The sequence below is a fragment of the Medicago truncatula genome, chromosome 6 (genome assembly GCF_003473485.1).
Source record: "Medicago truncatula cultivar Jemalong A17 chromosome 6, MtrunA17r5.0-ANR, whole genome shotgun sequence".
In the NCBI taxonomy this organism is placed as follows: Eukaryota; Viridiplantae; Streptophyta; class Magnoliopsida; order Fabales; family Fabaceae; genus Medicago; species Medicago truncatula.
This window is the reverse complement of record NC_053047.1, coordinates 33,573,994-33,599,739: the sequence shown is the minus strand read 5'-3', so window position 1 is coordinate 33,599,739 and position 25,746 is coordinate 33,573,994. Positions and strand designations below refer to the sequence as shown.

Here is a 25,746-nt window from a genome sequence, read left to right as displayed (position 1 = left end):
TTCGACATTTTGAAGCATCAGCACAGTCATGGATACCGAACTAGACACCGACACTGATTCGTTGACATTGGTAGTCCTTTGAGATAATAATATAGTTTAATAGTATTACATGTATCGGTGTTAGACACACAGAAACTTACATCATGTCTCATGGTTTAAGAAACTTCTCCAACTAGAAACATTGAATTTGTAACTGACTACATACAGAAATTAATCAACATTTATACAAAGTATAAACATCAAAGCACAAACCTGCAATGTTGAGATTGAGAGAATAACAAGAAGACGGTTAACTTTATGATGGACCTAAACCGAGGAATGTACCCCACATCTTTCTTTCATCTTGTGCACTGCTTAATATTTCAATCTCATCCCCATCCGTGTTGCTTTTTGATGCACCTAGACTAAGGAATGTACCCCAAGTCTTTCTATTATTAGGATTCTTCAATATTACATCCTCCTCCGTGTCACTAAAACCCTCCTCCTCCTCCCCTTTCTCTGAAACTCCCACTTCCACCAATCTTTGCATAAATTGTGATAATGAAGGATCAATGAATCTCACACCCCCCTCCATGTTGCTTTTCTCCTTCCACACGTGGATTCCCATTTGCGTATTTCTGAATAATCTTCTCTCAGCGTGCCAATAATAATCCTGTAACTTAAACTCCACATGGATCCATTCATTTTTCAAAAGTCTTTCACCGAGTTCATTATCTTGTTCCAATTTTATATGCAACAAAGTTGTATGGTTCTCCAACACAGTGTCATCATCCACTAGCTCACCGAATTCCCTAGTCAATTCGTCGCAACTTATCTCTTTTTCATAGCCATTCACAAAGAATTTGACTATTGGTAACATGTAGTCCCCCTGACTAATAAGAATAAAAGTAAAGCTAATAGAAGGGAGTTCTTTATCAAACCAGAAAGAAATTGTGTCTCCCCTGCTTTGGTGCTCAAACCAATCAGGAATCCTATCCGTTGTGTTTGGGAATAGAATATGGGTGCATCCAGACTCATGTAGTTTCTGTTAATTTATATAAAAAGAATAATAATTACACTATGAACTGAAATACTATATGTCAAATACTAGTGCAATAAAAAAACAACAAACCTGACTCATTAACATTCTTATACTTGAGGAACTCAATGAATAACACATGACTGCAAAAAGCATTTCAAGATTTGGTGGAATCCCTCTAATTTCCACAAGAGCCTTGCAAAACTTCAAATTAAGATGCTTAAGACGGTGACATTCACCAAGGCACTCGGGAAGAATTGTGAAATTGTAGTTACAGGATAAATCTAGAAATGTCACATTAACAAACCACTTGAGAAGTATTGGGAGACATTCATCTGAGAGGCTGTTGCCTGCGAGGTTAAGATGTTCCACATTTGAAATCACTATTGAATTCATTTTATCATTATATTTTGGGAACCTGAGCTTTCCCTGTAGGTTGCCTCCAGATATTGTTAACCGTTGAAGTTTACTGAAATTTTGAAATGAATATGGCAATTCTTCTATGGAAGTATCATATATCTCAATATCTTTTATATTTGTCATCTCACATAATAATTCTGGAAAATTCTTGAGACTCACACAATCAGTGATTTCAAATTTCTTAAGAGAGGGCAGCTGTAAGGGTGGGAAATGCTCAAGTTCGCTGCAACCAAATGTATCTAAGATTTCAAGTTTATTTAGATGTCCAATCGAACTGTGAATTTTAATTAAACTATCACATCCTCGAAAGGAGCACTTTTCTAGATTTGGAAGACCTGAGACATCGGGTATATGGGTTAAATATTGAGAACCGTCCAATGTCATAACTTTCATATAGTTGAACTCCTTCATAAAAAAACAAATTAAATAAGTTGAAATGAAAATTATAATCTAATAGTGAATTATCAATATACACAATTGAAAAATGAACCTATTTCACTTGCCTTGCTCGAAATACAAGATAGAGACTTCAAAGGACTACTTATCCATTTCCAATATCTCAAACTACTTGGAAGATACCCAGGACCCCTTGAAAAGTTACCATCTTTAATGATAAGTGTTTTGAGATTTGTCATCTTCTCGCAAGCCATTCCATCCCACTCTGTTTCTCTTGCCGTGAAGGCATATTTGAGATATATCATTTCAATATTCCCAGTTCCCTTTTAACAAAATAAAAAAAGAATAAATCATAATACAAATATTATAGAGTAATATACATGTAATTAAGTGAATAAAAAACACTAGTATGAGGTGGCAGGATGATCAAGGTCATGGCTAAAGCTAAAACAACAAATTGTTCATAAATATTAGTTTTCTTTACCGTATTATCTCTTAAAACGTTAACTATATCATCGCGAAACCACAACCTACTGCGTTCTCCAGGCTTCTTGGGAGATTCTTGTCGGACGACTTCTTTACCCATGTCCTCTATCAAGTCATGTAAGGTCACATGAGTGTCATATTCCCAATGGCCTATGAGAGATTTTTCAGCCAACACTCCAACATGATGTTCTATGGGATGGCCATAATGAGCATGAAGTATTTTTTTAACCTTTGTCCATTTACACCCTTTGAAGCAACAAGCAATGTCTAGAAAGACACTCTGATCCTTTTCCTTCAAAGCATCATAGCTTACTTGAAGTATCCTTTGGATATCTTTATCGGGAATATTTTCATACTCGTCTAATATACGCTCCCAATCTTCTACCTTCCTTCCAATCAAATTGGCCCCTATTGTTACTATAGCTAACGGAAGGCCAGATGCATAAGTAACTACACGGTTTAAAATATCTTCATAACTTGAAGGAACTTTGTCATTTTTAAAAGCATTTCGGCTCAATAATTCAAGAGCTTCTGTCTCATTCAACCCTTCTACTGCATGTGTACTTGTATTCACATGATAGGCTAGTAAGCGTTTATCACGAGTGGTAATGATGACTCTGCTTCCAAGACCGAACCAATCAAGTCCTCCAGCCAAAGCGTCTAGCTGCTCCAGTTTGTCAACATCGTCAAGAATCAAAAGAATCTTCTTTCTAGATAGTCTTTCCTTTATAATTGGTATTCCCTCACTAACATCTTCTATCTGACCGTCAAATTTAACTATTTTTGAAAGGAGCTTCTTCTGGAGATGTTTCAAGTTCTTAAGAGTTGAATTCTCTCTGACATTATGAAGAAAACATACACCTTCAAATTGATCAGCAATAGAATTAAAAACTGCTTTTGCAAGTGTTGATTTACCCATGCCTCCGGTACCAAAAATTCCTACCATGCGGACCTCATTCTCAGAGCCCATGTCAAGAAGCAATTTCACTTGTTCTATTCGGGACTGCAATCCAACAGGGTATTTGGCTACGTTTAAAAAAACATGATTGATCTTGTTGGAGATGCCTTCGACTATCTTCTCAATAAACTTGCATTCAGATCTATTCATGTCCAATAAGGTAAGTTAGAACATACACTAGAATCAAAATCACATCCATGTATTGATAATATATTATGCAATTCTAACTTTTTTGACATATAAATAACTTACACTAGTTTTAAAACCATTGATAGAAATCCCTCCATGTTTAAGCTTTAAGAGTAGATTATTTAGGCATAAAAATTAAAGAAATAAAATATAAAAAACAAGATTTAAGTAAAGTAGGGTACTCATGAGGACTATAATGATAGCCGGACAAGTTAGCAGCTTGAGTAAGAGCCATCTTCCATTGACGCAATCGCTCCATGTTTTTCTCGTTATTTTGGAACCCCTCTTTATGCTTAGTAAGATGCTCACCATAACTCCCACTCTGATGTCGTATGTGAGTAGGTTCCACATCATAGAAAACGGGCAATACTAAGCAACTCTTTGTGTTGTAGCAGTGAATGATGTGGACAAGTTCGTCCAAACAAAATGAAGAAGATGCATAGTTGGCAGAAAATATGGGAATAAAAATCCCAGATTCTTCGATGGCCTTGACAAGTGATGATGTGATTTCATCTCCTCTTTGAAGATCATTTTCATCAATGAAAGTATTAATTCCCTTGTCAACAAGAGCCTTATAGAGATTACCGGTAAAATTGTTGCGAGTGTCACTGCCCCTGAAATTGAGGAACACTCTGGAAGGTGATTGCATAGCCATGAGAATTGAAAGAATATGGATGAAAAAAGACTTTGAAAATGGAGAATATGAATGAGTAATTTGTGTGGTCTGTTAGGTGGATTCTTTAAAACAAGGAGAAAACTAATGACAAAAGTAGTAAGTGAAACTTCCTTGCAACATCCTATAGCCGTGTGGACCAATCACAGAGTAGATATCGTTGCACTACCACCTCTTCTTTAAAACAACGAGAAAACTTAAATAAATAAATAAACAAAAAATAAATTGTCTACGAAACATCCTTACTACTTCCGTCATTTAAAATGTACATTTTATGTTTGACCAATTGTCAATAATATCATGGAAATTAAACAGCAACCTCTTCTTTTGAATGAATTTGGATTCTTAACTAAATCCTTACCGTGAAATTTTCATACAATTTGTTTTTCATAGAAACACATTTAATCAGCTGATACCAAATCTTTATTGACTGTGTTTTTTTGTTCTATTTGCTGTATATGCTTTGTGCTCTTTAGTATGATCTTTGACTGCATCATCTTCTTGATTTCTTTGTTCAGTCTGAGTGTTACAGCAATGCTCATTTATCCTATGATTACTGGATGAAATACTGTTTGGTGTTTATACGTAACTCATAAAATAGGAAGGAAAAACTAAGCTTTATTGAATGAAAAACTACTGTCAAAATACAAAGCTGTGACTTAAATAAAAACAAATAATGAGTAACTAACTCCTAATCTTTAGCCACTACTTTATTAGCTAATTAAAAACTGAAATATTAAAACAAATTCTCCTAAAGACTTGGTCAATCAGTGCAGCTGGCAGTAACAACTGCTGATACACACGTTCAACACTCCTCCTTGTATCAGTAGTTGGATATTCCAAGTTTCTCCCTTAACTCAAACCTGCCTTTTGGAAGAGCTTTTGTAAAGATATCTGACAAATGGTCTTCAGTCTTGCAGTACTTCAAACACACATCACCATCCTTTTGAACATCTCTGAGGAAAAATAATTTAATACTAAAATGCTTTGTTTTACCATGAAAAACAGGATTTTTGGAGATGGCAATGGCTGCCTGGTTGTTCACCATTACCTCAGTAGTTTCCTTTTGCTCTAAGTGCAAATCAGTTAGAACTTTTCTTAGCCACAAGGCCTGATTAACAGCTGCTGTGGCTGCAATAAACTCTGCTTCAGCTGTTGATTGTGCAACAATTTCTTGTTTTTTTGAACTCCAAGAGAATATCCCTATCCCAGAACTAAAACAGTAGCCTGAAGTGCTTTTCATGTCATCTAAAGATCCTGCCCAATCACTATCAGAGTAACCTTGCAACTTGAATTTTTCCGATCGACAGAACTTAATGCCATAATTTAAGGTTCCCTTGACATACCTCAACACTCTTTTTGCTCCTTTGAAATGAGATTCTTTAGCACAATTCATGAATCTTGAAAGAACATTTACAGCATATAAAATATCTGGTCTTGTAGTTGTAAGATACATTAAGCAGCCAATTAAACTTCCGTAAAGTGTTTCACCCACTTGTTCTTCTTCAACATCCTTGCATAGCTTCTCCTTTGGACACGTAGGAGTGCTCATGCTTTTACAGTAATCCATATTGAATTTCTTTAACATCTCTTTTGCATACTTCCTTTGACAGATGAATATATCACCAATTAAACTACAAGTACAGCTAAAAAATAGGTTGAAATTAAGCAAGTCACTGGTGTACCCCTAATATATCACACCATTGGACTAACAAGTAAATTAAAGGACGAGATTTGTTGGAAATAAAAAAAAAAGTAACATTTATGTCTTCTCCATCCAATCCTTACTCTTTATATTAGGGTTCTTTTTACCATTCCCATCATCTTCTTCTTCTTCCAAACGCAAAATAAAGAAAATTGTCGGTGGTTCTTAAAAAAATTCTTTCCATTTTTCGAGATTCGTGGTTGTCTTTCAAGATTTCCTTTTATCTTAATTCTGGATTTCTTGTCTTTTTTTATTTTTATTTTTTATTTTTTATCTTTGATGTGTTTTACTTCTCATGACAGATATAAAGACCCTCTACCATGTTTAGTGTGTTTGAGTAAACCTTTCAAAATATGAACGTCTGCAGCAACGCTGCTGCAATGGGGATGAGAAGAGGACGAGCTTCTATTGACAATGAGTTGTGGTGTCGCTGCGAACAGTGATGATTTGGAACATGCAATCGACGCCCCCATATTTTACATTACTCCACATCATTGAAATTGGGTTTGGATTGACCCGAAAATGGATTCATTAGGAAAATAGAAAGTTAGATATACTACTAAGTATTGTTGTCAAAATCCCGACTTAAATCTTAAAATCTAGGATTTTGCGACTTTCTTCACCTTCAATGACTCAAATTCATAATAGAATCCCAAAATAAGCAAAATCCATCAATTTTGATTGTCATTTTACGATTTCTTATAAACTAAGTTATTTATGACTATATACCATTTATAACATATAGTTAGTATTATTATTTTTTGGTAAAATCCATCGATTTTGATTGCGATTTTACAATTTCCAATATCGATTCTACAAAAGTCATTGAGTAAAATCATTCGATTTTGATTGGGATTTTACGAGTCCCAATTTTGCTATTTCCTTTCGACCTGAAGTAAAGTCCTGATTTTGACAACTTTGCTACTAATAGAGAATCAGAATTGAAATCTCTTTATCAATTTTTCATGAGGAAAATTTTAGTTCCAATTCAAATTATATGAACTTTGGAGTTTCTTTTTTAAGATTCAAGATAATAATTATAATTAAGCTTGTGGAGGAATGAAAGCTTTTTTTTTTCCTGCTCACAATGAAGGTTTTGCTGGAAAAAATAGTGGGCATTGGGTGAGAGAAGACATATTAGTGGTACACAAAAATTATTCAATAACCTTCCATAAAAAAAAAAAAAAATTCAATAATTTAAAAAGTTGAAGAATATTTTATATGATTACAAACAAAACGATCTTCTAGTTCAAAAAAAAAAGATTAACAAAACGATCTTGCATCATAAACTATGGAAATTAAATAAAAGGAACCAAGTTATACTTTAAAAAATATGTTCAACTCATTCATTAAAAACCATTACAGAAGTACTAAGGATAACATCCAAATCCACGTTACTCTCAATTCTTCAACAATGTAACATGTATGGTACACATTAAAGTTTATAAATACCATCTTACTACTTTTTGGGTCGACGTGGGACTATTTTAAAAGTTCAAATAGGAACGGAACGGTAACATATTCAATTCTTTCATTAAAAACAATGGAAGAAGAAGAACTTGGAGTAACATCACGTTTAGACTCTCCACATTCCTCAACAAAGTAACATATATGGTACACATCAAAGTTTATAAACAATACCTTATTACTTTTCTGGTCGACGTGGGACTATTTTAAATCCTCATTTCTAGCTTCTTTGAGATTTAGGGAAAATGATACCATTACCGAAGTCATATGCTGCCTAAAAGTTCAAAGCAGTGCTATTCATTGCGAAGCAAACGTTCCCGAAACCATCGCAAATGAACTTCAGCTGTTAGGAGTCGTGATGCCATCACGAGTAATTTTTTCGCGACATATATCATTATCCAAGTTTTCAAATAGCTAGGGACGGTAGTGTGGATGCAAAGAGAAATGTGACATCAAATATGTCATTGGAATTCCAAGTCAAATGAAGGTCTGGTATCAAAACACAATGCCCCAGTCGCATCAACCAGCTGCAGTCTTCTATTCAACCAGCAGCATCATGAAAACTCAAGTAGTAAATATGCAAATATTATCAAAGCCTTATGTTTAAAAAAAATGTTAAATATGTTTTATATCCCTATAAAAGTTTTAAATTTCAAGTTTTAGACCCTATAAAAAATTTCATCAAATAACAGAGCTAAGAAAGCTATGGAAAATTGCAGCTTACACACAAATATTGAGATAAGAGATAAAACAAACTACGGTACAAATATCGAAGCAAGGCAAATTTTTCTTATTTTTCACAAAGAAGTATATGATTGTGGTTGTTGGGATATCAATAAAATGTATGATCGCCTTTACGACGTTGCTGATCAGCAGTAAGTTAGATGTGAATTTGACCCCACCACGCTTCCTGCACGACACCCTAGATACTAAAACATTCTAATAAAATCACAAACAAAAACTGCCTTAGCAAAACACATAACATTATGTCACATCTCTTTTTTTTATTTGTCAAGTTATAAGTTATGGTGATTTAAGAACATTCTCTTCGAATTTCTTTTGCGTGCATATATCTCACACAAATTTCATTTTAAGGTCGCAAAGTTGAGGATGAACCTATAGAAGCTGCAATTTATTTTGAATGAATTTGGATTCTTACCTAAATCCTTACCGTGAAATACAATGTTCATACAATTTGTTTTTCATAGCGACACATTTAATCAGCTGATACCAAATCTTTATTGACTGTGTTTTTTTGTTCTATTTGCTGTATATGCTTTGTGCTCTTTAGTGTTACAGCAACGCTCATTTATCCTATGATTATTGGATGAAATACTATCGCCTGCATCACTGCCACTACTTGTCTTTTATGATAAAATTGTCTAGGATTGTGACAGAATATTGGTTTTCTGTTTTGCTTGATTTTAAAATGTTTCTAATTGTTTTCTCCTTCCGAAAAAGTTCAAAGATGCATTGCCATCCCTTAGGTATCGAGAATGCCAATTCATAAGTAGCTTAAGTTCAACGTAACATCACTTATGAATGTCGGATAGTTATTTTGAATTTCGTACAAGTGCTCAAAAGTAGCCATTACAGAATATGATGTGTTTGTTCCTTCCCAATTTTCTCTTATCTGATAAATGTTTATGAAGATATTTCTGCGGCTTACAATTATCAATTTGATCTTCCACGACAAGTGCGCACGTGCACACACACTCTCAGAAAGTTGCCTTCTTTTTTCCAGTATTATAGATCCAACATATATGATCCCAATTGTTCCAAGTAATGCTTGTGACAATGTGTACTACATAATTATCGCTCAAAGCTCTGTTCATTGAGCAATGACAAGTTACATACAAGTGGACTTTACAATATCACACAGCCTTCTATGTGAGAGTTCATATTTTTTTTGTTGAAGTAAAACACACTGCTATCAATGATATTAAGCATGACATTTATTGGTTCCAATTCTTATGACATGTTTGGTAACTTTAACATGTTATAGCAGCATTGTTCTCATTCTGGCTGCATGGATTATACTCTTGCCAACTCTCATGTTTTGTTGCATTGTTATGCGAACAATCAGACAGAAAAAGAGATGGAGGAAGATTATATGTGAGACATGAGAGGGGAAGGGAGAAATCAGGAGAGGGAAAAATAGCAGCAGCGGACTACCGGCGACAAAACGACCACCTGGTTTCTCTTGCATCGGCGATGACTGAACGACACAATATGATGGAGAGACGGTGGAACTCAAGCACGCGACAGTAGTGGATGATGACACTGATGTGGTCGCCTATGGTTGCAGGGACTCTCCTCTCCCTTCATGCTTAGTAAGATGCTCACCATAACTTCCACTATGATGTCGTATGTGAGTAGGTTCCACATCATAAAAAACGGGCAATACTAAGCAACTCTTTGTCTTGTAGCAGTGAATGATGTGGACAAGTTCGTCCAAACAAAATGAAGAAGATGCATAGTTGGCAGAAAATATGGGAATAAAAATCCTAGATTCTTCCATGGCCTTGACAAGTTTGGGTGTGATTTCATCTCCTCTTTCAAGATCATTATCATCAATGAAAGTACAAATTCCCTTGTCAATGAGAGCCTTATAGAGATTACCGGTAAAATTGTTGCGAGTGTCACTGCCCCTGAAACTGAGGAACACTCGGGAAGGTGATTGCATAGCCATGAGAATTGAAAGAATATGGATGAAAAAAGACTTTGAAAATGGAGAATATGAATGAGTAATTTGTGTGGTCTGTTAGGTGGATTCTTTAAAACAAGGAGAAAACTAATGACAAAAGTAGTAAGTGAAACTTCCTTGCAACATCCTATAGCGTGTGGACCAATCACAGAGTAGATATCGTTGCACTACCACCTCTTCTTGCTGATATCTTAAATGTGGTTACCATTCAAACAATAAAACAACGAGAAAACTTAAATAAATAAATAAACAAAAAATAAATTGTCTACGAAACTTCCTTACTACTTCCGTCATTTAAAATGTAGTTTTATTTTATGTTTGACCAATAGTCAATAATATCATGGAAATTAAACAGCAACCTCCAAAATTCAAAGTTGAGGATGAACCTATAGAAGCTTCAATTTCTTTTGAATGAATTTGGATTCTTAACTAAATCCTGACCGTGAAATACAATTTTCATACAATTTGTTTTTCATAGAAACACATTTAATCAGCTGATACCAAATCTTTATTGACTGTGTTTTTTTGTTCTATTTGCTGTATATGCTTTGTGCTCTTTAGTATGATCTTTGACTGCATCATCGTCTTGATTTCTTTGTTCAGTCTTAGTGTTACAGCAATGCTCATTTATCCTATGATTACTGGATGAAATACTATCGCCTGCATCACTGCCACTACTTGTCTTTTATGATAAAATTGTCTAGGATTGTGACAGAATATTGGTTTTCTGTTTTGCTTGATTTTAAAATGTTTCCAATTGTTTACTCCTTCCGAAAAAGTTCAAAGATGCATTGCGATCCCTTAGGTCTCGAGAATGCCATTTCATAAGTAGCTTAAGTTCAACGTAACATCACTTATGAATGTCGGATAGTTATTTTGAATTTCGTACAACTGCTCAAAAGTAGCCATTACAGAATATGATGTGTTTGTTCCTTCCCAATTTTCTCTTATCTGATAAATGTTTATGAAGATATTTCTTCCGCTTACTGTGAGAGTTAACTTAAAATCAGGTTTCTGCAGAATCGTGGCACGACGGCAAGGCAACGTGGCATGATGGAGGTTTTAGTTTTTTGGGCAAGGCACTGGAAAAATCGTGGCACGATGGGGTCTCATCGTGGCACGATGGTGCGCTGGCGGATAAAAATAAAACGTATTTTTGGGAGCAGATTTGTTACCGTTTTTGTTACAGATTTGTTACAAATTTAAAGCAGATTTGTTACAGATTTTAAGCAGGACTTTTACTATAAATATAGACCTTGTATCAAAGCAAACTTTGAGATTGAGATAGAGAGAAACACTATTAGGATTGGAGTCTCTTGCTTACGGGAAGAGATTGGGACTTTAGGTAGAATTAGGTGGGAGACTTATTCTTGTAACCCATTGATTTCTCTTTGTAACGTTGCTCATCAAATAGTGGATCGGAGGGCTGCTCTCTCCCCTAGACTAGGTCAATTTGGACCGAACTGGGTCAACAAATTTCTTTGTGTTCTTCTTCTTCTTTTGTTCTTCTCGCAGTTGTTTTCTACTTTTTGGCTTGTATTTAATTGTTCCATACGCTTTGTTTTGGTTGCTTAATTATCCCTTGCTCCACACATCAAGTTGTTATTGGTGTGATTTTTCATCGAATTCACAACAATTGGCGCCCACCGTGGGGCAAGGGTCAAAGGATAATCAAGTACCATGGGTTCAAAGTAGGATATTGAGAAGTTTACCGGAGATAACGATTTCGGGTTATGGAAGGTAAAGATGGAAGCGGTGTTAATACAACAAAAGTGTGAGAAAGCTTTGAAGGGTGAAGGTTCGTTACCGGTCACCATGTCACGAGCGGAGAAGACCGAGATGGTGGACAAGGCCAGGAGTGTCGTTGTCTTGTGCCTCGGGGATAAAGTTTTGATAGAAGTAGCAAAGGAAGCAACCGCGGCATCGATGTGGGCAAAGTTGGAATCTTTGTATATGACAAAGTCTTTGGCTCATCAGCAATTCCTAAAGCAACGACTCTACTCATTCAGGATGGAAGAGTCAAAGGCCATCATTGAGCAACTTACGGAGTTCAAAAAAATCCTAGATGACTTGGAGAATATTGAGGTGCAACTTGAGGACGAGGATAAAGCTATACTCTTGTTGTGTGCTCTACCGAAATCTTTTGAATCGTTCAAAGATACCATGCTCTATGGCAAGGAAGGCACTATTACCTTGGAAGAAGTTCAAGCGGCTTTGAGAACCAAGGAGTTGACCAAGTCCAAGGACTTGACTCATGAACACGGTGATGGCCTAAGTGTCACAAGAGGGAATGGTGGAGGTAGAGGTAACCGGAGAAAGAGTGGAAACAAGTCAAGGTTTGAATGCTTCAACTGTCACAAGATGGGTCACTTCAAGAAGGATTGTCCGGAGATTAATGGTAACTCCGCACAAATTATCTCTGAGGGTTATGAGGATGCGGGTGCTCTGATGGTGTGGTGTTGTTTGGAGGATGAAGAAGGTGATGTGTCTCACCTTGGGATTGATGCCTACTGGAGCGGTGGTCGTCTGGAGAGACGTTAAACACTCAACATCAGCCTGGAGAGGCGGTGGTAAGAATACTCATGATCTACCTGTTGAGGTGAAGTTTCAAGGTTGAAGACAGTGGGATGTACGCATTTGCTAGTTGAGGTAGAGTACGCTCAGCGTGAGGTGGAGTTGAACACACCGGTAATGGTACGACTATGAAGACCTTGGGTGCTATGCTCTATGGTGAGCAAGGGATTTCTTCATGAAGTTGGAGAATGTGTAGCACAGCTTGCGGGATTACTCTAAAAGAATGCCAAGAGTGATTGGATGCAAGGTGATCTTCAAGGAAGCAGGAGATGTTCTGCGTTGAAGACGGTATGGTGAATGCTTGTGGGACTACCTAAAACTCCTAGTGTAGTTGGACTGCAAGGACCTTCGAGAAGACGGAAGACATTCCGATGGCTGAAGGGGTTGAGGTGTATACTTGTGGATTACTCTAAAAGCCAAGGGTGATTGGGTACAAGTAGATCTTCAAGGAAAGCGGGAGATGTCTCGTATTAAAGAGGTTATGGTATAGTCTTGTAGAACTACCTGAAATTCCTAGCGTAGTTGGACTACAAGCATCTTCGAGAAGGAGGAAGACATTCCGATGGCTGAAGAGGTTGAGGGTGTAAACTTGTGGAGCTACTTGGAGTAGTGGGAAGCAAGGGTTTGAGCAGCAAGGAGGTTGATGATCGGCATCATCACTGATTTGAAGTCAAGGTGGAGAATTGTGAGAGTTAACTTAAAATCAGGTTTCTGTAGAATCGTGGCACGACGGCAAGGCAACGTGGCACGATGGAGGTTTTAGTTATTTGGGCAAGGCACTGGAAAAATCGTGGCACGATGGGGTCTCATCGTGGCACAATGGTGCGCTGGCGGATAAAAATAAAACGTATTTTTGGGAGCAGATTTGTTACAGTTTTTGTTACAGATTTGTTACAAATTTAAAGTAGATTTGTTACAGATTTTAAGCAGGACTTTTACTATAAATATAGACCTTGTATCAAAGCAAACTTTGAGATTGAGATAGAGAGAAACACTATTAGGATTGGAGTCTCTTGGTTACGGGAAGAGATTGGGACTTTAGGTAGAATTAGGCGGGAGACTTATTCTTGTAACCCATTGATTTCTCTTTGTAACGTTACTTATCAAATAGTGGATCGGAGGGCTGCTCTCTCCCCTAGACTAGGTCAATTTGGACCGAACTGGGTCAACAAATTTCTTTGTGTTCTTCTTCTTCTTCTTTTGTTCTTCTCGCAGTTGTTTTCTACTTTTTGGCTTGTATTTAATTGTTCCATACGCTTTGTTTTGGTTGCTTAATTATCCCTTGCTCCACACATCAAGTTGTTATTGGTGTGATTTTTCATCGAATTCACAACACTTACAATTATCAATTTGATCTTCCACGACAAGTGCGCACGTGCACACACTCTCAGAAAGTTGCCTTCTTTTTTCCAGCATTATAGATCCAACATATATGATCCTAATTGTTCCAAGTAATGCTTGTGACACACTGCTATCACACAGCCTTCTATGTGAGAGTTCATTTTTTTTTTTTTTGTTGAAGTAAAACACACTGCTATCAATGATATTAAGCATGACATTTATTGTTTCCAATTCTTATGACATGTTTGGTAACTTTAACATGTTATAGCAGCATTGTTCTCATTCTGGCTGCATGGATTATACTCTTGCCAACTCTCATGTTTTGTTGCATTGTTATGCGAACAATCAGACAGAAAAAGAGATGGAGGAAGATTATATGTGAGACATGAGAGGGGAAGGGAGAAATCAGGAGAGGGAAAAATAGCAGCAGCGGACTACCGGCGACAAAACGACCACTGTAAATAGTTTGTCAATAACAATGGCACCCCGATAGTCATTATAGATATTTGGTTCAATTTTTAGAAGGGGATGAGAGGGGAGGGGAGCAAATCTCTTTAAAATTTTATTGCATTGCCATAATTATCCTTAAATTAATTTCAAATCTCAATATTAACCTTGTAACAACTTTTTTTATTATTATTATTTTTTTTTTTTGAGCAAACTTTTATTATTATTAGATTATATTATTTTTGTAACAATCTTATTATTATTAGGTTATCTTATTCTTGTAACAATTTTTATTATTATTTTGTCATATTTTTCTTGTAACAACTTTTATTATTATATTATCTATCACTCTTATTTGTTACATGTACAAACCACTCACTCATACTACTACTTTGTTGCTATTAACGACCTTATTATTATTATCATCTTATTTTAATTCAGCATATTATTACTTGTTGTTCCTTTTTTCTCACGGTTAATTCACCTATTCAGCTCTTGTTGTGCAAAATATATGAGTTAGTTTGAGATAAAATAAGCTTCTTAGATGTGTGATTGTCTTTCGTTGATCTCCGAAATTTTGAGATAAAAACAAGTCGTTTCTTTTATAAAATTAAGTTTAAGGGTAAAAGTAAAATAATTTTAAAATCTCTCCCTTCCCCTCCCCTCTCCTTACAAACCAAACACGTTTTTAATTAAAATATCTCCCCTCCCCTTCGTTAAACTCTCCCCCTCCCCTCCTAATTCTCGAATCAAACGGACCCTTAGAAGAAAAAAAATTATCTCAAATTATAACTTTACAATACCAACAAACAATAATATTACTTTTTCTATTTAGCCTTCAACTATTTATTAATCTCTTCTTTTAATTCTTTAATTTATCATTCTCATACCATTTATTAAGGACAATTTTGTAAAACAACTCATAACATGTCTTTCTCATACAAAATTAATTACATTTTAATTACATTTATTAATAATGTGTGAAACGCCCAAAACATCATATAATTTAGTACAATGGAAAGTATTTATAGCATTTTAAAAGGTAACGTTTACGAGGAAAATCAAGTAAGTGTACAATGTATTAGTTAAACAAAAGATACTCTGAAGCATAAGTAATTGTAAAACGTTAAAGTACACGTACTGGGTATGCATACGATACTCGTGGTACTCCGTCTTTGCACATTAATGTATTGTGAGTGAAATTTATGGATTTCTCTTGTACATTAATATGACACTATAATATTATTTGTGCATTTGAATTTCTTTGTTGCTTTAATATAACCAACTCTAAATTTTGACTTTTTAAACTTCTAATGTCATTTTATTTTTTATGAATTGAAGAATTTAACTCTTCCATGTTATATTCTAGGGTTAAGAGTGTTTTATACCCTGTAATATATGTCATTTCCAGTTTACCTCATGTAGTAAAAAAAGTAGATTTCATCATTGTAAAATCAAGATTCTTCATAAACCGACCATGGCCTCATCTAACTGGGTAACTAAAGTGATGCGGCGCGCTGAGTCAGCATTTTTTATTATGTGGCATTGTCATTGTATAATTTTTTTTTTTTTTTGTCCAGGATATATGTTCAACATCATCTTCATCTTCTTATCACAAATCCAAAAAATTTATTAAAAAAAAAAAACCTACAAATTCATTAAAAAAAACAACACAGACACAACAACAACACCACCTTCCTCTTCCCTTCGTCCTTTTCTCTCTGATTTGTTTTATTCTCTTCTCAAGAACAACAATAGCATTCTGTAATCTGTTTTCTTTGAAGTGGAAATAATATTCAAAATAAGGGGGTTTTAATTATGACCCTTTTTAAATTTAACTTGCACTTGTGGTAAGTGATTCTCAAGTAGATACTTGAAATAAATAAAAACTAGGTTAAGTTCAGAATGTTCTGAAGTACATTCAGAAGTGTGAGTGTAATAAACAATAAATAAAGGGATAATTGTGTGTAAAATGAATGTAAATATTAATGTTAAAAATAAAGAGTAATGGTAAAGAATATAACACACGAGAATTATAGTGGTTCACCCAATGTGGGTTATTCCACTCCTCACAACTGTGAGATGTTCACTATGATCCTTGAGACAACCTTCTCAACTCATGCACCTTACACTTCTACCACTAGGGACTTTACCTTATGTATTATCTTAGCTTCAGCAGGCTTATAAATTGTATTATCTAGCCTTAGCATGCAAAAACTATATTATCTAGCCTCAATAGGCTTACAACTTTTCTTTCTAAGTCAGACAAGACTCTACTCTTTTCTTTTACTCAACTAACATTTTAATACCCTTAAAACTAGATGAGATTTTCTCTTACAATGGTTTGGAGGTTTGAAAGAAGAAGAAGAAGAAGAAGATGTTGGAACAAAATATGTTTCACAATGAACCTTATTGAGTTTTGATGATAACAAGGTATTAAAAATTGTCAATTGGTTATTACTAATTATTGTTCAAGTGTACAGGACCAAAGGCTAGTCAAGTAATTTCAACAGGTTCTGGAAGAACAATGAAAAGCAAAAAGAATTCCAAGCATCTGAAGAAAACCGCTCCTGAAGTTCAAAGTGCTTCTGAAGTGATGACGTCATCAGAAGCAGAAGGTCATCAGAAGCTATATCATCACCAGAAGCTACATTTAATCCCTATATTCAAACTGAAGATCCAAAGTAGCTGTTTCTCATTTCAACCTTATCTAAGAAGAACGAAGAATTGAAAGGGAGGTATCAACGGTCATTTGGATAGCTCTGAGCAGTTGTCCTTCGTTAACAGAGTTGACAAAGTACAAGTGTACAACCACTACCTCCACTACTCTGCTTTGTCCACGCTACAAGACAAGACAACAGCTATGCCTGCAGAATTTGTGCCTTCAAGATGGGAATGAATTTGAAGCTAATCCTTCAAAGGACTACACCCAAATCAGGCAAAGGATCACTGGTGAATGATCAAAGGATTTCAAACGACTCTTTAGACGTGCTGATTATCTCAACGTCTCTTTCACACCTCTATATAAAGGAGTGAAGACTTGAAGATAAAAGATAGAGAGATATACAAGTTCAAAAGCGCCAAAACTCTGTCAAATTGATTCTACAAAGCACACTGAATTTCTGCACTGATTTGATACATCTTAGAAATTCAAAGTCTAGAGTCTTTATTGTATTGTATTGAGAACACCACTGATTGTATATCAAGTGTTCAAGTCAAACTCAATTCTCTGTATTTTTGTTTGATTAGAAGTCTCTTGCCTGCGTGCTTGAGCATTAGAAGTCTCTTGCTTAGTGCTTGAGCATTGGAAGACTCTTGCGTGTGTGCTTGAGCAGCTTTGTGAAGTCTCATACTTTGATAGTATTGAGCATTTGTAATCTTTGTGATTATAGTGAAATCTCCTTGGAAGTGCAAGGGGGACTGGACTACTTCCGTGTTGTGGAAGGAACCAGGATAATTGCTTGTGTCTTTGTTTTTCTTTTCTCTGCTCAGTTCTTTCCGCTGCATATCTGATTCTGATCATTTCATCAGAAGCACTCACAGTCTGCTTCTGAAGGTTTATCAGAAGAAGAATTTTTAGAGAGAAAAAGAAAACACAATTCAACCCCCCCCCCCATTCTTGTGTTTTTCTCACCTTCAATTGGTATCAGAGCTTGCTCTGTTATCATAGCACTTAACAGTGTTACAGATCAAGATCCTATAGAAAAACATGTCTGGAGGAGAAGAATCAACAACTTCTTCAAAATATACAAGTGTCAAATATGACTATGATAATTCTGACAAGAAAACTGACTCTGGAAAAGCTCCAAAATTCAATGGAGATCCAGAAGAGTTCTCTTGGTGGAAAACAAATATGTATAGCTTTATCATGGGTTTGGATGAAGAGCTATGGGACATATTGGAAGATGGAGTTGATGAATTGGATTTAGATGAAGAAGGAGCTGCTATAGACAGAAGAATACATACTCCTGGTCATAAGAAGCTTTACAAGAAGCACCACAAAATCAGAGGGATTATTGTGGCTTCTATACCTCGCACCGAATATATGAAGATGAGTGACAAATCTACTGCAAAGGCTATGTTTGTGTCACTATGTGCCAACTTTGAAGGCCGCAAGAAGGTGAAAGAGGCTAAAGCTCTAATGCTTGTTCATCAGTATGAACTATTCAGAATGAAGGATGATGAGAGTATTGAAGAAATGTACTCAGGATTTCAAACTTTGGTTTCTGGATTGCAAATACTGAAGAAAAGCTATGTTGCTTCTGATCATGTCAGTAAGATTTTGAGAAGCTTACCTTCAAGATGGAGACCCAAAGTAACTGCTATTGAGGAAGCTAAGGATCTAAACACTTTAAGTGTTGAAGATCTTGTTAGCTCACTCAAAATGCATGAAATGAGTTTAAATGAGCATGAATCCTCTAAGAAGAGTAAATCCATTGCTTTACCATCTAAAGGAAAGACTTCAAAATCTTCAAAAGCCTACAAAGCTAGTGAATCTGAAGAAGAATCACCTGATGGAGATTCTGATGAAGATCAATCTGTAAAGATGGCTATGTTGTCTAACAAGCTTGAGTATCTGGCAAGGAAGCAAAAGAAATTTCTGAGCAAGAGAGGTGGCTACAAGAACTCAAAGAAAGAAGATCAGAAGGGGTGCTTCAACTGCAAGAAGCCTGGTCATTTTATTGCTGATTGCCCTGATCTTCAGAAGGAGAAATCTAAAAGCAAATCCAAGAAATCTAGCTTCAGCTCCAGTAAATTCCGAAAACAAATCAAAAAGAGCTTGGTGGCAACCTGGGAAGATTTGGATAGTGAATCTGGTTCTGATAAAGAAGAAGCAGAAGATGATACAAAAGCAGCCATGGGGTTAGTGGCAATAGTATCATCAGAAGCAGTATCAGAAGCTGAATCAGATTCAGAAGATGAAAATGAGGTATATTCCAAAATTCCTAGACAAGAACTTATGGATTCTCTAAAAGAACTTTTATCACTGTTTGAACACAGAACCAATGAGTTGACAGATTTAAAAGAAAAATATGTTGATTTAATGAAACAACAAAAGTCAACTCTATTGGAGCTAAAAGCTTCTGAAGAAGAACTAAAAGGGTTTAACCTCATATCAACAACATATGAAGATAGACTCAAAACTCTTTGTCAGAAGCTACAAGAAAAATGTGATAAAGGTTCAGGCAATAAACATGAGATTGCCTTGGATGATTTTATTATGGCTGGAATAGACAGAAGCAAAGTTGCTTCTATGATCTACAGCACATACAAGAACAATGGCAAAGGGATTGGCTATTCTGAGGAGAAATCCAAAGAATACAGTCTCAAGAGCTACTGTGATTGTATCAAGGATGGATTGAAATCCACCTTTGTGCCTGAAGGTACAAATGCTGTAACTGCTGTTCAGTCAGAACCTGAAGCTTCTGGTTCACAGGCTAAGATCACATCAAAGCCAGAAAACCTCAAGTCCAAGGTTATGACAAAATCTGATCCTAAGAGTCAAAGGATTAAAATTCTGAAAAGATCAGAACCTGTTCCTCAGAGTCTGATTAAGCCAGAATCTAAAATCCCAAAGCAAAAGGATCAAAAGAATAAAGCAGTTACTACTTCTGAGAAAACAATACGAAAAGGTGTCAAACCTAAAGTATTGAATGATCAGAAGCCTCTCAGCATTCACCCTAAGGTACAAGGGAGGAAAAGTAAAGCCTCCAGAACTAACCCAAAAGGACCCATGAAGATATGGTTACCTAAATCTGAATTGGTTAAAAATGCAGGTGTGCCTAAGGGCAAGAGAGAAACAAAGGTCATGGTACCTAGACAGCGGATGTTCAAGGCACATGACTGGAGAGAAAGCTTTGTTCCTTACCCTTACAATGAAAAATGGAGGAGAAGTGAAGTTTGGTGGCAACCAGACTGGAAAAATCATTGGTACAGGTACTATTGGTAATTCCTCCATCTCAATAAATAATGTGTGGCTTGTAGATGGTCTGAAGCATAACCTGTTGAGCATTAGTCAATTTTGTGACAATGGGTATGATGTAATGTTCAGTAAGACCAACTGCACACTGGTCAACAAGGATGACAAATCCATTACATTCAAGGGAAAGAGAGTTGAGAATGTCTATAAAATAAATTTCTCTGATCTGGCTGATCAGAAGGTAGTTTGCCTTCTGTCAATGAATGATAAAAAATGGGTATGGCACAAAAGGCTGGGACATGCTAATTGGAGATTAATTACTAAAATTAGCAAGTTACAACTGGTCAAAGGATTGCCTAACATTGATTATCATTCAGATGCACTTTGTGGTGCATGTCAGAAAGGGAAAATTGTGAAAAGCACTTTCAAATCTAAAGACATTGTATCAACCTCCAGACCCTTAGAATTACTCCATATTGATATTTTTGGACCAGTTAACACTGCATCTTTATATGGAAGTAAATATGGATTAGTCATTGTTGATGATTACAGCAGATGGACTTGGGTAAAATTCATTAAAAGTAAAGATTATGCTTGTGAAGTGTTTAGCAGCTTCTGCACTCAAATACAATCTGAAAAAGAATTGAAAATTTTGAAAGTCAGAAGTGATCATGGTGGAGAATTTGAAAATGAGCCATTTGAACTTTTTTGTGAAAAACATGGGATTCTCCATGAATTTTCTTCTCCTAGAACTCCACAACAAAATGGGGTTGTAGAGAGAAAGAACAGAACCATGATCCATGAAAACAATCTAGCTAAACATTTCTGGGCAGAAGCAGTTAATACTTCATGTTACATTCAAAATAGGATCTATATCAGACCTATGTTGGAGAAAACTGCATATGAACTCTTTAAAGGAAGAAGACCCAATATCTCTTACTTTCATCAGTTTGGATGTACTTGTTACATCTTGAACACTAAAGACTATCTGAAGAAATTTGATGCCAAGGCTCAAAGAGGAATCTTTTTAGGTTACTCTGAAAGGTCAAAGGCATACAGAGTGTATAATTCAGAAACACATTGTGTTGAAGAATCTATGCATGTAAAATTTGATGATAGAGAGCCTGGAAGTAAAACTCCAGAGCAAAGTGAAAGTAATGCAGGAACAACTGATTTTGAAGATGCATTAGAATCTGATCAACCTTCTGATTCTGAAAAGCATTCAGAAGTTGAATCTCGTCCAGAAGCTGAAATCACTCCAGAAGCTGAGTCTAATTCAGAAGCAGAACCTAGTCCAGTAGAACAAAATGAAAAGGCTTCTGAGGATATTCAAGATAACACTCAGCTGGTTATTCAACCTAAATTCAAACACAAATCTTCACATCCTAAGGAGCTAATCATTGGAAGCAAAGATAGTCCTAGAAGAACAAGATCACATTTCAGACAAGAAGAGTCTTTAATAGGATTGATTTCAATAATTGAGCCTAAAACTGTTGAAGAAGCTCTCTCAGATGATGGTTGGATATTAGCTATGCAAGAAGAGCTAAATCAGTTTCAAAGGAATGATGTGTGGAATCTGGTACCCAAACTTTGTCAGAAGAACATTATTGGAACAAAATGGGTATTCAGAAACAAGCTGAATGAAAAAGGAGAAGTAACCAGAAACAAAGCCAGACTTGTTGCTCAAGGCTACAGTCAACAAGAAGGCATTGATTATACTGAAACATTTGCTCCAGTTGCAAGATTGGAAGCAATCAGGTTACTTCTATCCTATGCAATTAATCATGGCATAATATTATATCAAATGGATGTCAAAAGTGCTTTTCTTAATGGTGTCATTGAAGAAGAAGTATATGTCAAACAACCTCCTGGGTTTGAGGATCTCAAGCATCCTGACCATGTTTATAAACTTAAGAAATCACTATATGGCTTGAAACAAGCTCCCAGAGCTTGGTATGATAGACTAAGTAATTTCTTAATTAAAAATGATTTTGAAAGAGGACAAGTTGACACAACACTCTTCAGAAGGACTCTTAAGAAAGACATTTTGATTGTGCAAATATATGTTGATGATATAATATTTGGTTCTACTAATGCATCTCTTTGCAAAGAATTTTCTAAGTTAATGCAGGATGAATTTGAAATGAGTATGATGGGAGAATTGAAGTTCTTTCTTGGAATTCAAATCAACCAAAGTAAAGAGGGAATATATGTTCATCAAACAAAATATACAAAGGAGCTTCTGAAGAAGTTTAAGCTAGAAGATTGTAAAGTGATGAACACTCCAATGCATCCAACCAGCACCTTAAGCAAAGAAGATACTGGAACAGTAGTAGACCAGAAGCTATACAGAGGTATGATTGGTTCTCTGTTATACCTCACTGCATCTAGACCTGATATTTTATTCAGTATATGCCTGTGTGCAAGATTTCAATCAGATCCTAGAGAATCTCAATTAACTGCAGTTAAGAGAATCTTCAGGTATCTGAAAGGAACAACTAATCTTGGACTCTTGTATAGGAAATCCCTAGATTATAAGTTGATTGGATTCTGTGATGCTGATTATGCTGGTGACAGGATTGAAAGAAAATCAACAGTGGAAATTGTCAATTCCTGGGAGAGAATCTGATATCCTGGGCAAGCAAAAGACAAGCAACTATTGCAATGTCTACAGCAGAAGCAGAATACATTTCAGCTGCACGTTGTTGTACACAACTACTTTGGATGAAACATCAGTTGGAAGACTATCAGATTAATGCTAACAGTATTCCCATTTTTTGTGATAATACTGCTGCTATTTGTTTGTCAAAGAATCCAATTCTACATTCAAGAGCCAAACATATTGAGATCAAACACCATTTTATCAGAGACTATGTTCAAAAAGGGATTTTAGATATACAATTCATTGATACTGAACATCAATGGGCTGATATATTTACAAAACCTTTATCTGTTGAAAGATTTGATTTTATTAAGAAAAATTTGAACATGCACTTTGTGTCTGATTGAAAAATTGCTGGCCTCTGAATAAGAAGTTTTTGGTTCTAAAGTTTATTCAGAAGCAGCTGATCCATCAGAAGCTCTTAACTGAGGTTCTGAGGAAAATTTGCTTCTGAAGATGACGTCAGCACTAAGACTTCAGAAACGGTTTTATTTGCTTCTGAATAGCAAGGTTAGTGGGAACGTTGGCAGTTACTTTTTGTAACAGCTGTCCCATTACCCAAAGGTTAGTTTTCTGAAAAGTTTCTGACGTGGTCTATTTGTATTGGAGTATGACAAAAAGGGCAATGATGTTTTATCTGCACTTAAACATACTAACACGCGCCCCCAATTTGTCATTAATACTATGTTTGTTTGTCTCTTTTGAATTGCAAACGATTTAATAAAAACACTAAGTCAATTCACACACTACTCACTTCACAACAAACACTTTCTATTTTCTTCTAAACCCTCTGCGAAAGTAAACGCATTCACTCATCCTCTCAAAACACCTTAGAACCCTAAAACTACTTCAAATCAATGGCATCTTCAAGTTCTGCATCTGGTTCATCATCAAACGAACAACAAAGAGAAGCTCCTGCCTATGAGTTAAAGGGAAGAACCATGTCCTTGGAGGAATGGGAATTAAACATTCAATCAGAAAGTCCGGTGGATTTTGATTCTCTGGCCGCTCACAACTGTGATGTTGGCAAGTTCTACGAGAAACAAGGTTTGGGAAGGTACTTCAACCTTATGAATGGACCAACTTATCAAACACTGGTTCAACATTTCTAGGTAAGAGCCAGCATCTACGACAGGAAAGCTGCCAAGATTGAAGAAGATGAAAAAGTTCTTCTCAATCCAGAACTCAAAGGGAAGTCTAGAGCGGAAATGGGCTTGGAAACTTTCTCCAAAACCCAGATAAGATCAAGCAACATGGGAATCCCAGTTTGGATCACTGAGGACACTATTGCCTTTGTCATCAGAAGACCAGCAGAAGGAGAACATGAGGCTGGGATTTCAAAGCCAAAGGACAGCCCCTGGAACGCTATTGTTAACAGAACTCTCTACAACAAGGTAAAGGACTTTGCCTATTCTGATATGAATGCCAAGACAGAGGTATTGTTGAAGATTCAGAACGAAAACCTACTACCAAAAGGTGGTGGTAGTGATCAGCCCTCTCTGGAACATAAAATCCTCTTACACTTTGTCATAAAGGGTGTAGAGGCAAATATTCCCTGATACATTTTCAGACATATGGTTCATCAACTCAGAGAGAGCCAACAAAATAATAGGTTTTGGGTACCCTATGGGAGGCTACTCTCTGAGATTTTCCATCAGGGAGGAATAATTGATTTGCTGAAGGAAGATCAGATCTTCACAGATGAACAGTTGGGAACTGTTAGAGGAAATATTATCAATGGTGAGACTCTAAGGTCTATGCGTCTGATTGAAGCAAAAGATGTTAAGAAGAGACCTACTGATTTAAAGCCATCAGATGCCAAATCAGATCTTATTCCAAACTTTCCTCCCATCTGTAAACAAGATCCCTTGGATGTTCAAAGGGCATACATCATGGACTTCTACAAAACCTACAACGAGAAAATCAACTTGAAGGATGTTCCTGACCAGATGTTGTTGGAACAAAATGTGTTTCACAATGAACCTTATTAAGTTTTGATGATAACAAGGTATTAAAAATTGTCAATTGGTTATTACTAATAATTGTTCAAGTGTACAGGACCAAAGGCTACTCAAGTTATTTCAATAGGTCTTGGAAGAATAATGGAAAGAAAAAGAAATTCTGAGCATCTGAAGAAAACTGCTCCTGAAGCTAAACTGCTCCTGAAGAGATGACGTCATCAGAAGCAGAAAGTCATCAGAAGCAAAAGTTTTCATCAGAAGCAATATCTTCACCAGAAGCTACTTTTGATCCTTTAATCAAACTGAAGATTCAAAGTTGCTGATTCTCAATTCAATCTTATCAAAGAAGAACAAAGAATTGAAAGGGAGGTATCAACGGATATATGGATAGCACTGAGCTCTTGTCTCTCGTTAATAGAGTTGACAAAGTACAAGTGTACAACCACTACCTCCACTACTCTGTTTTCTGTCTACGCTACAAGACAAAACAACAGCCATGCCTGCAGAATTTGTACACTCAAGATGGGAATGAATTTGAAGTTTATTCTTCAAAGGACTACACCCAAATCAGGCAAAGGATCACTGGTGGATAATCAAAGGATTTCAAACGACTCTTTAGACGTGCTGATTATCTCAACGTCTCTTTCACACCTCTATATAAAGGAATGAAGACTTGAAGATTTTAGATAGAGATACATAAGTTCAAAAGCGCCAAAACTCTGTCAATTTGATTCTACAAAGCACACTGAATTTCTGCACTGATTTGATACATCTTAGAAATTCAAAGTCTAGAGTCTTTTCTGTATTGTATTGTGAACACCA

The 25,746-nt window shown here is 36.0% G+C and overlaps 3 protein-coding genes across 4 annotated transcripts in view; all 3 read right to left on the bottom strand.

Moving 5' to 3' along the window:
• The window catches only part of LOC11422231 (disease resistance protein RPV1), a 112,701-nt gene that overhangs the window by 1,555 nt on the left and 85,400 nt on the right, over positions 1-25,746 (bottom strand). Inside the window, exon 7 of the mRNA XM_003619865.4 lies at positions 253-399. The gene's annotated coding sequence lies outside the window, so the exon portion shown is untranslated. The remainder of the gene's footprint in view (positions 1-252; positions 400-25,746) is intronic.
• LOC25497328 (disease resistance protein RPV1) lies at positions 62-4,314 on the bottom strand. Of its 2 annotated transcripts, XM_039826557.1 has the most exons (6): positions 3,650-4,314; positions 2,319-3,420; positions 1,942-2,157; positions 1,112-1,843; positions 400-1,024; positions 62-306 (listed from the first exon to the last, which is right to left on the bottom strand). In XM_039826557.1, the coding sequence occupies exons 1-6, from the start codon at positions 4,120-4,122 to the stop codon at positions 296-298; spliced, it is 3,159 nt and encodes a 1,052-aa protein (XP_039682491.1). In that variant the 5' UTR covers positions 4,123-4,314; the 3' UTR covers positions 62-295. The 2 variants fall into 2 exon arrangements, with proteins under 2 accessions (XP_039682491.1, XP_024641318.2); XM_024785550.2 differs by having other exon boundaries at positions 62-1,024.
• Positions 9,609-10,004, bottom strand: LOC25497322 (toll/interleukin-1 receptor-like protein). Its single transcript, XM_024786540.1, has one exon. The coding sequence runs from the start codon at positions 10,002-10,004 to the stop codon at positions 9,609-9,611; it is 396 nt and encodes a 131-aa protein (XP_024642308.1).

Bases quoted from the DNA above. Each gene is read 5' to 3' on its own strand.
- LOC25497328 (XM_024785550.2), bottom strand. From the start codon at position 4,122: ATGGCTATGCAATCACCTTCCAGAGTGTTCCTCAATTTCAGGGGCAGT. The intron at 3,421-3,649 runs GTACCCTACTTT...GGACATGAATAG, and splicing joins TATCATTATAGTCCTCATGA to ATCTGAATGCAAGTTTATTG. The intron at 1,844-1,941 runs GCAAGTGAAATA...TTTTTTATGAAG, and splicing joins TATCTTGTATTTCGAGCAAG to GAGTTCAACTATATGAAAGT.
- LOC25497322 (XM_024786540.1), bottom strand. From the start codon at position 10,004: ATGGCTATGCAATCACCTTCCCGAGTGTTCCTCAGTTTCAGGGGCAGT.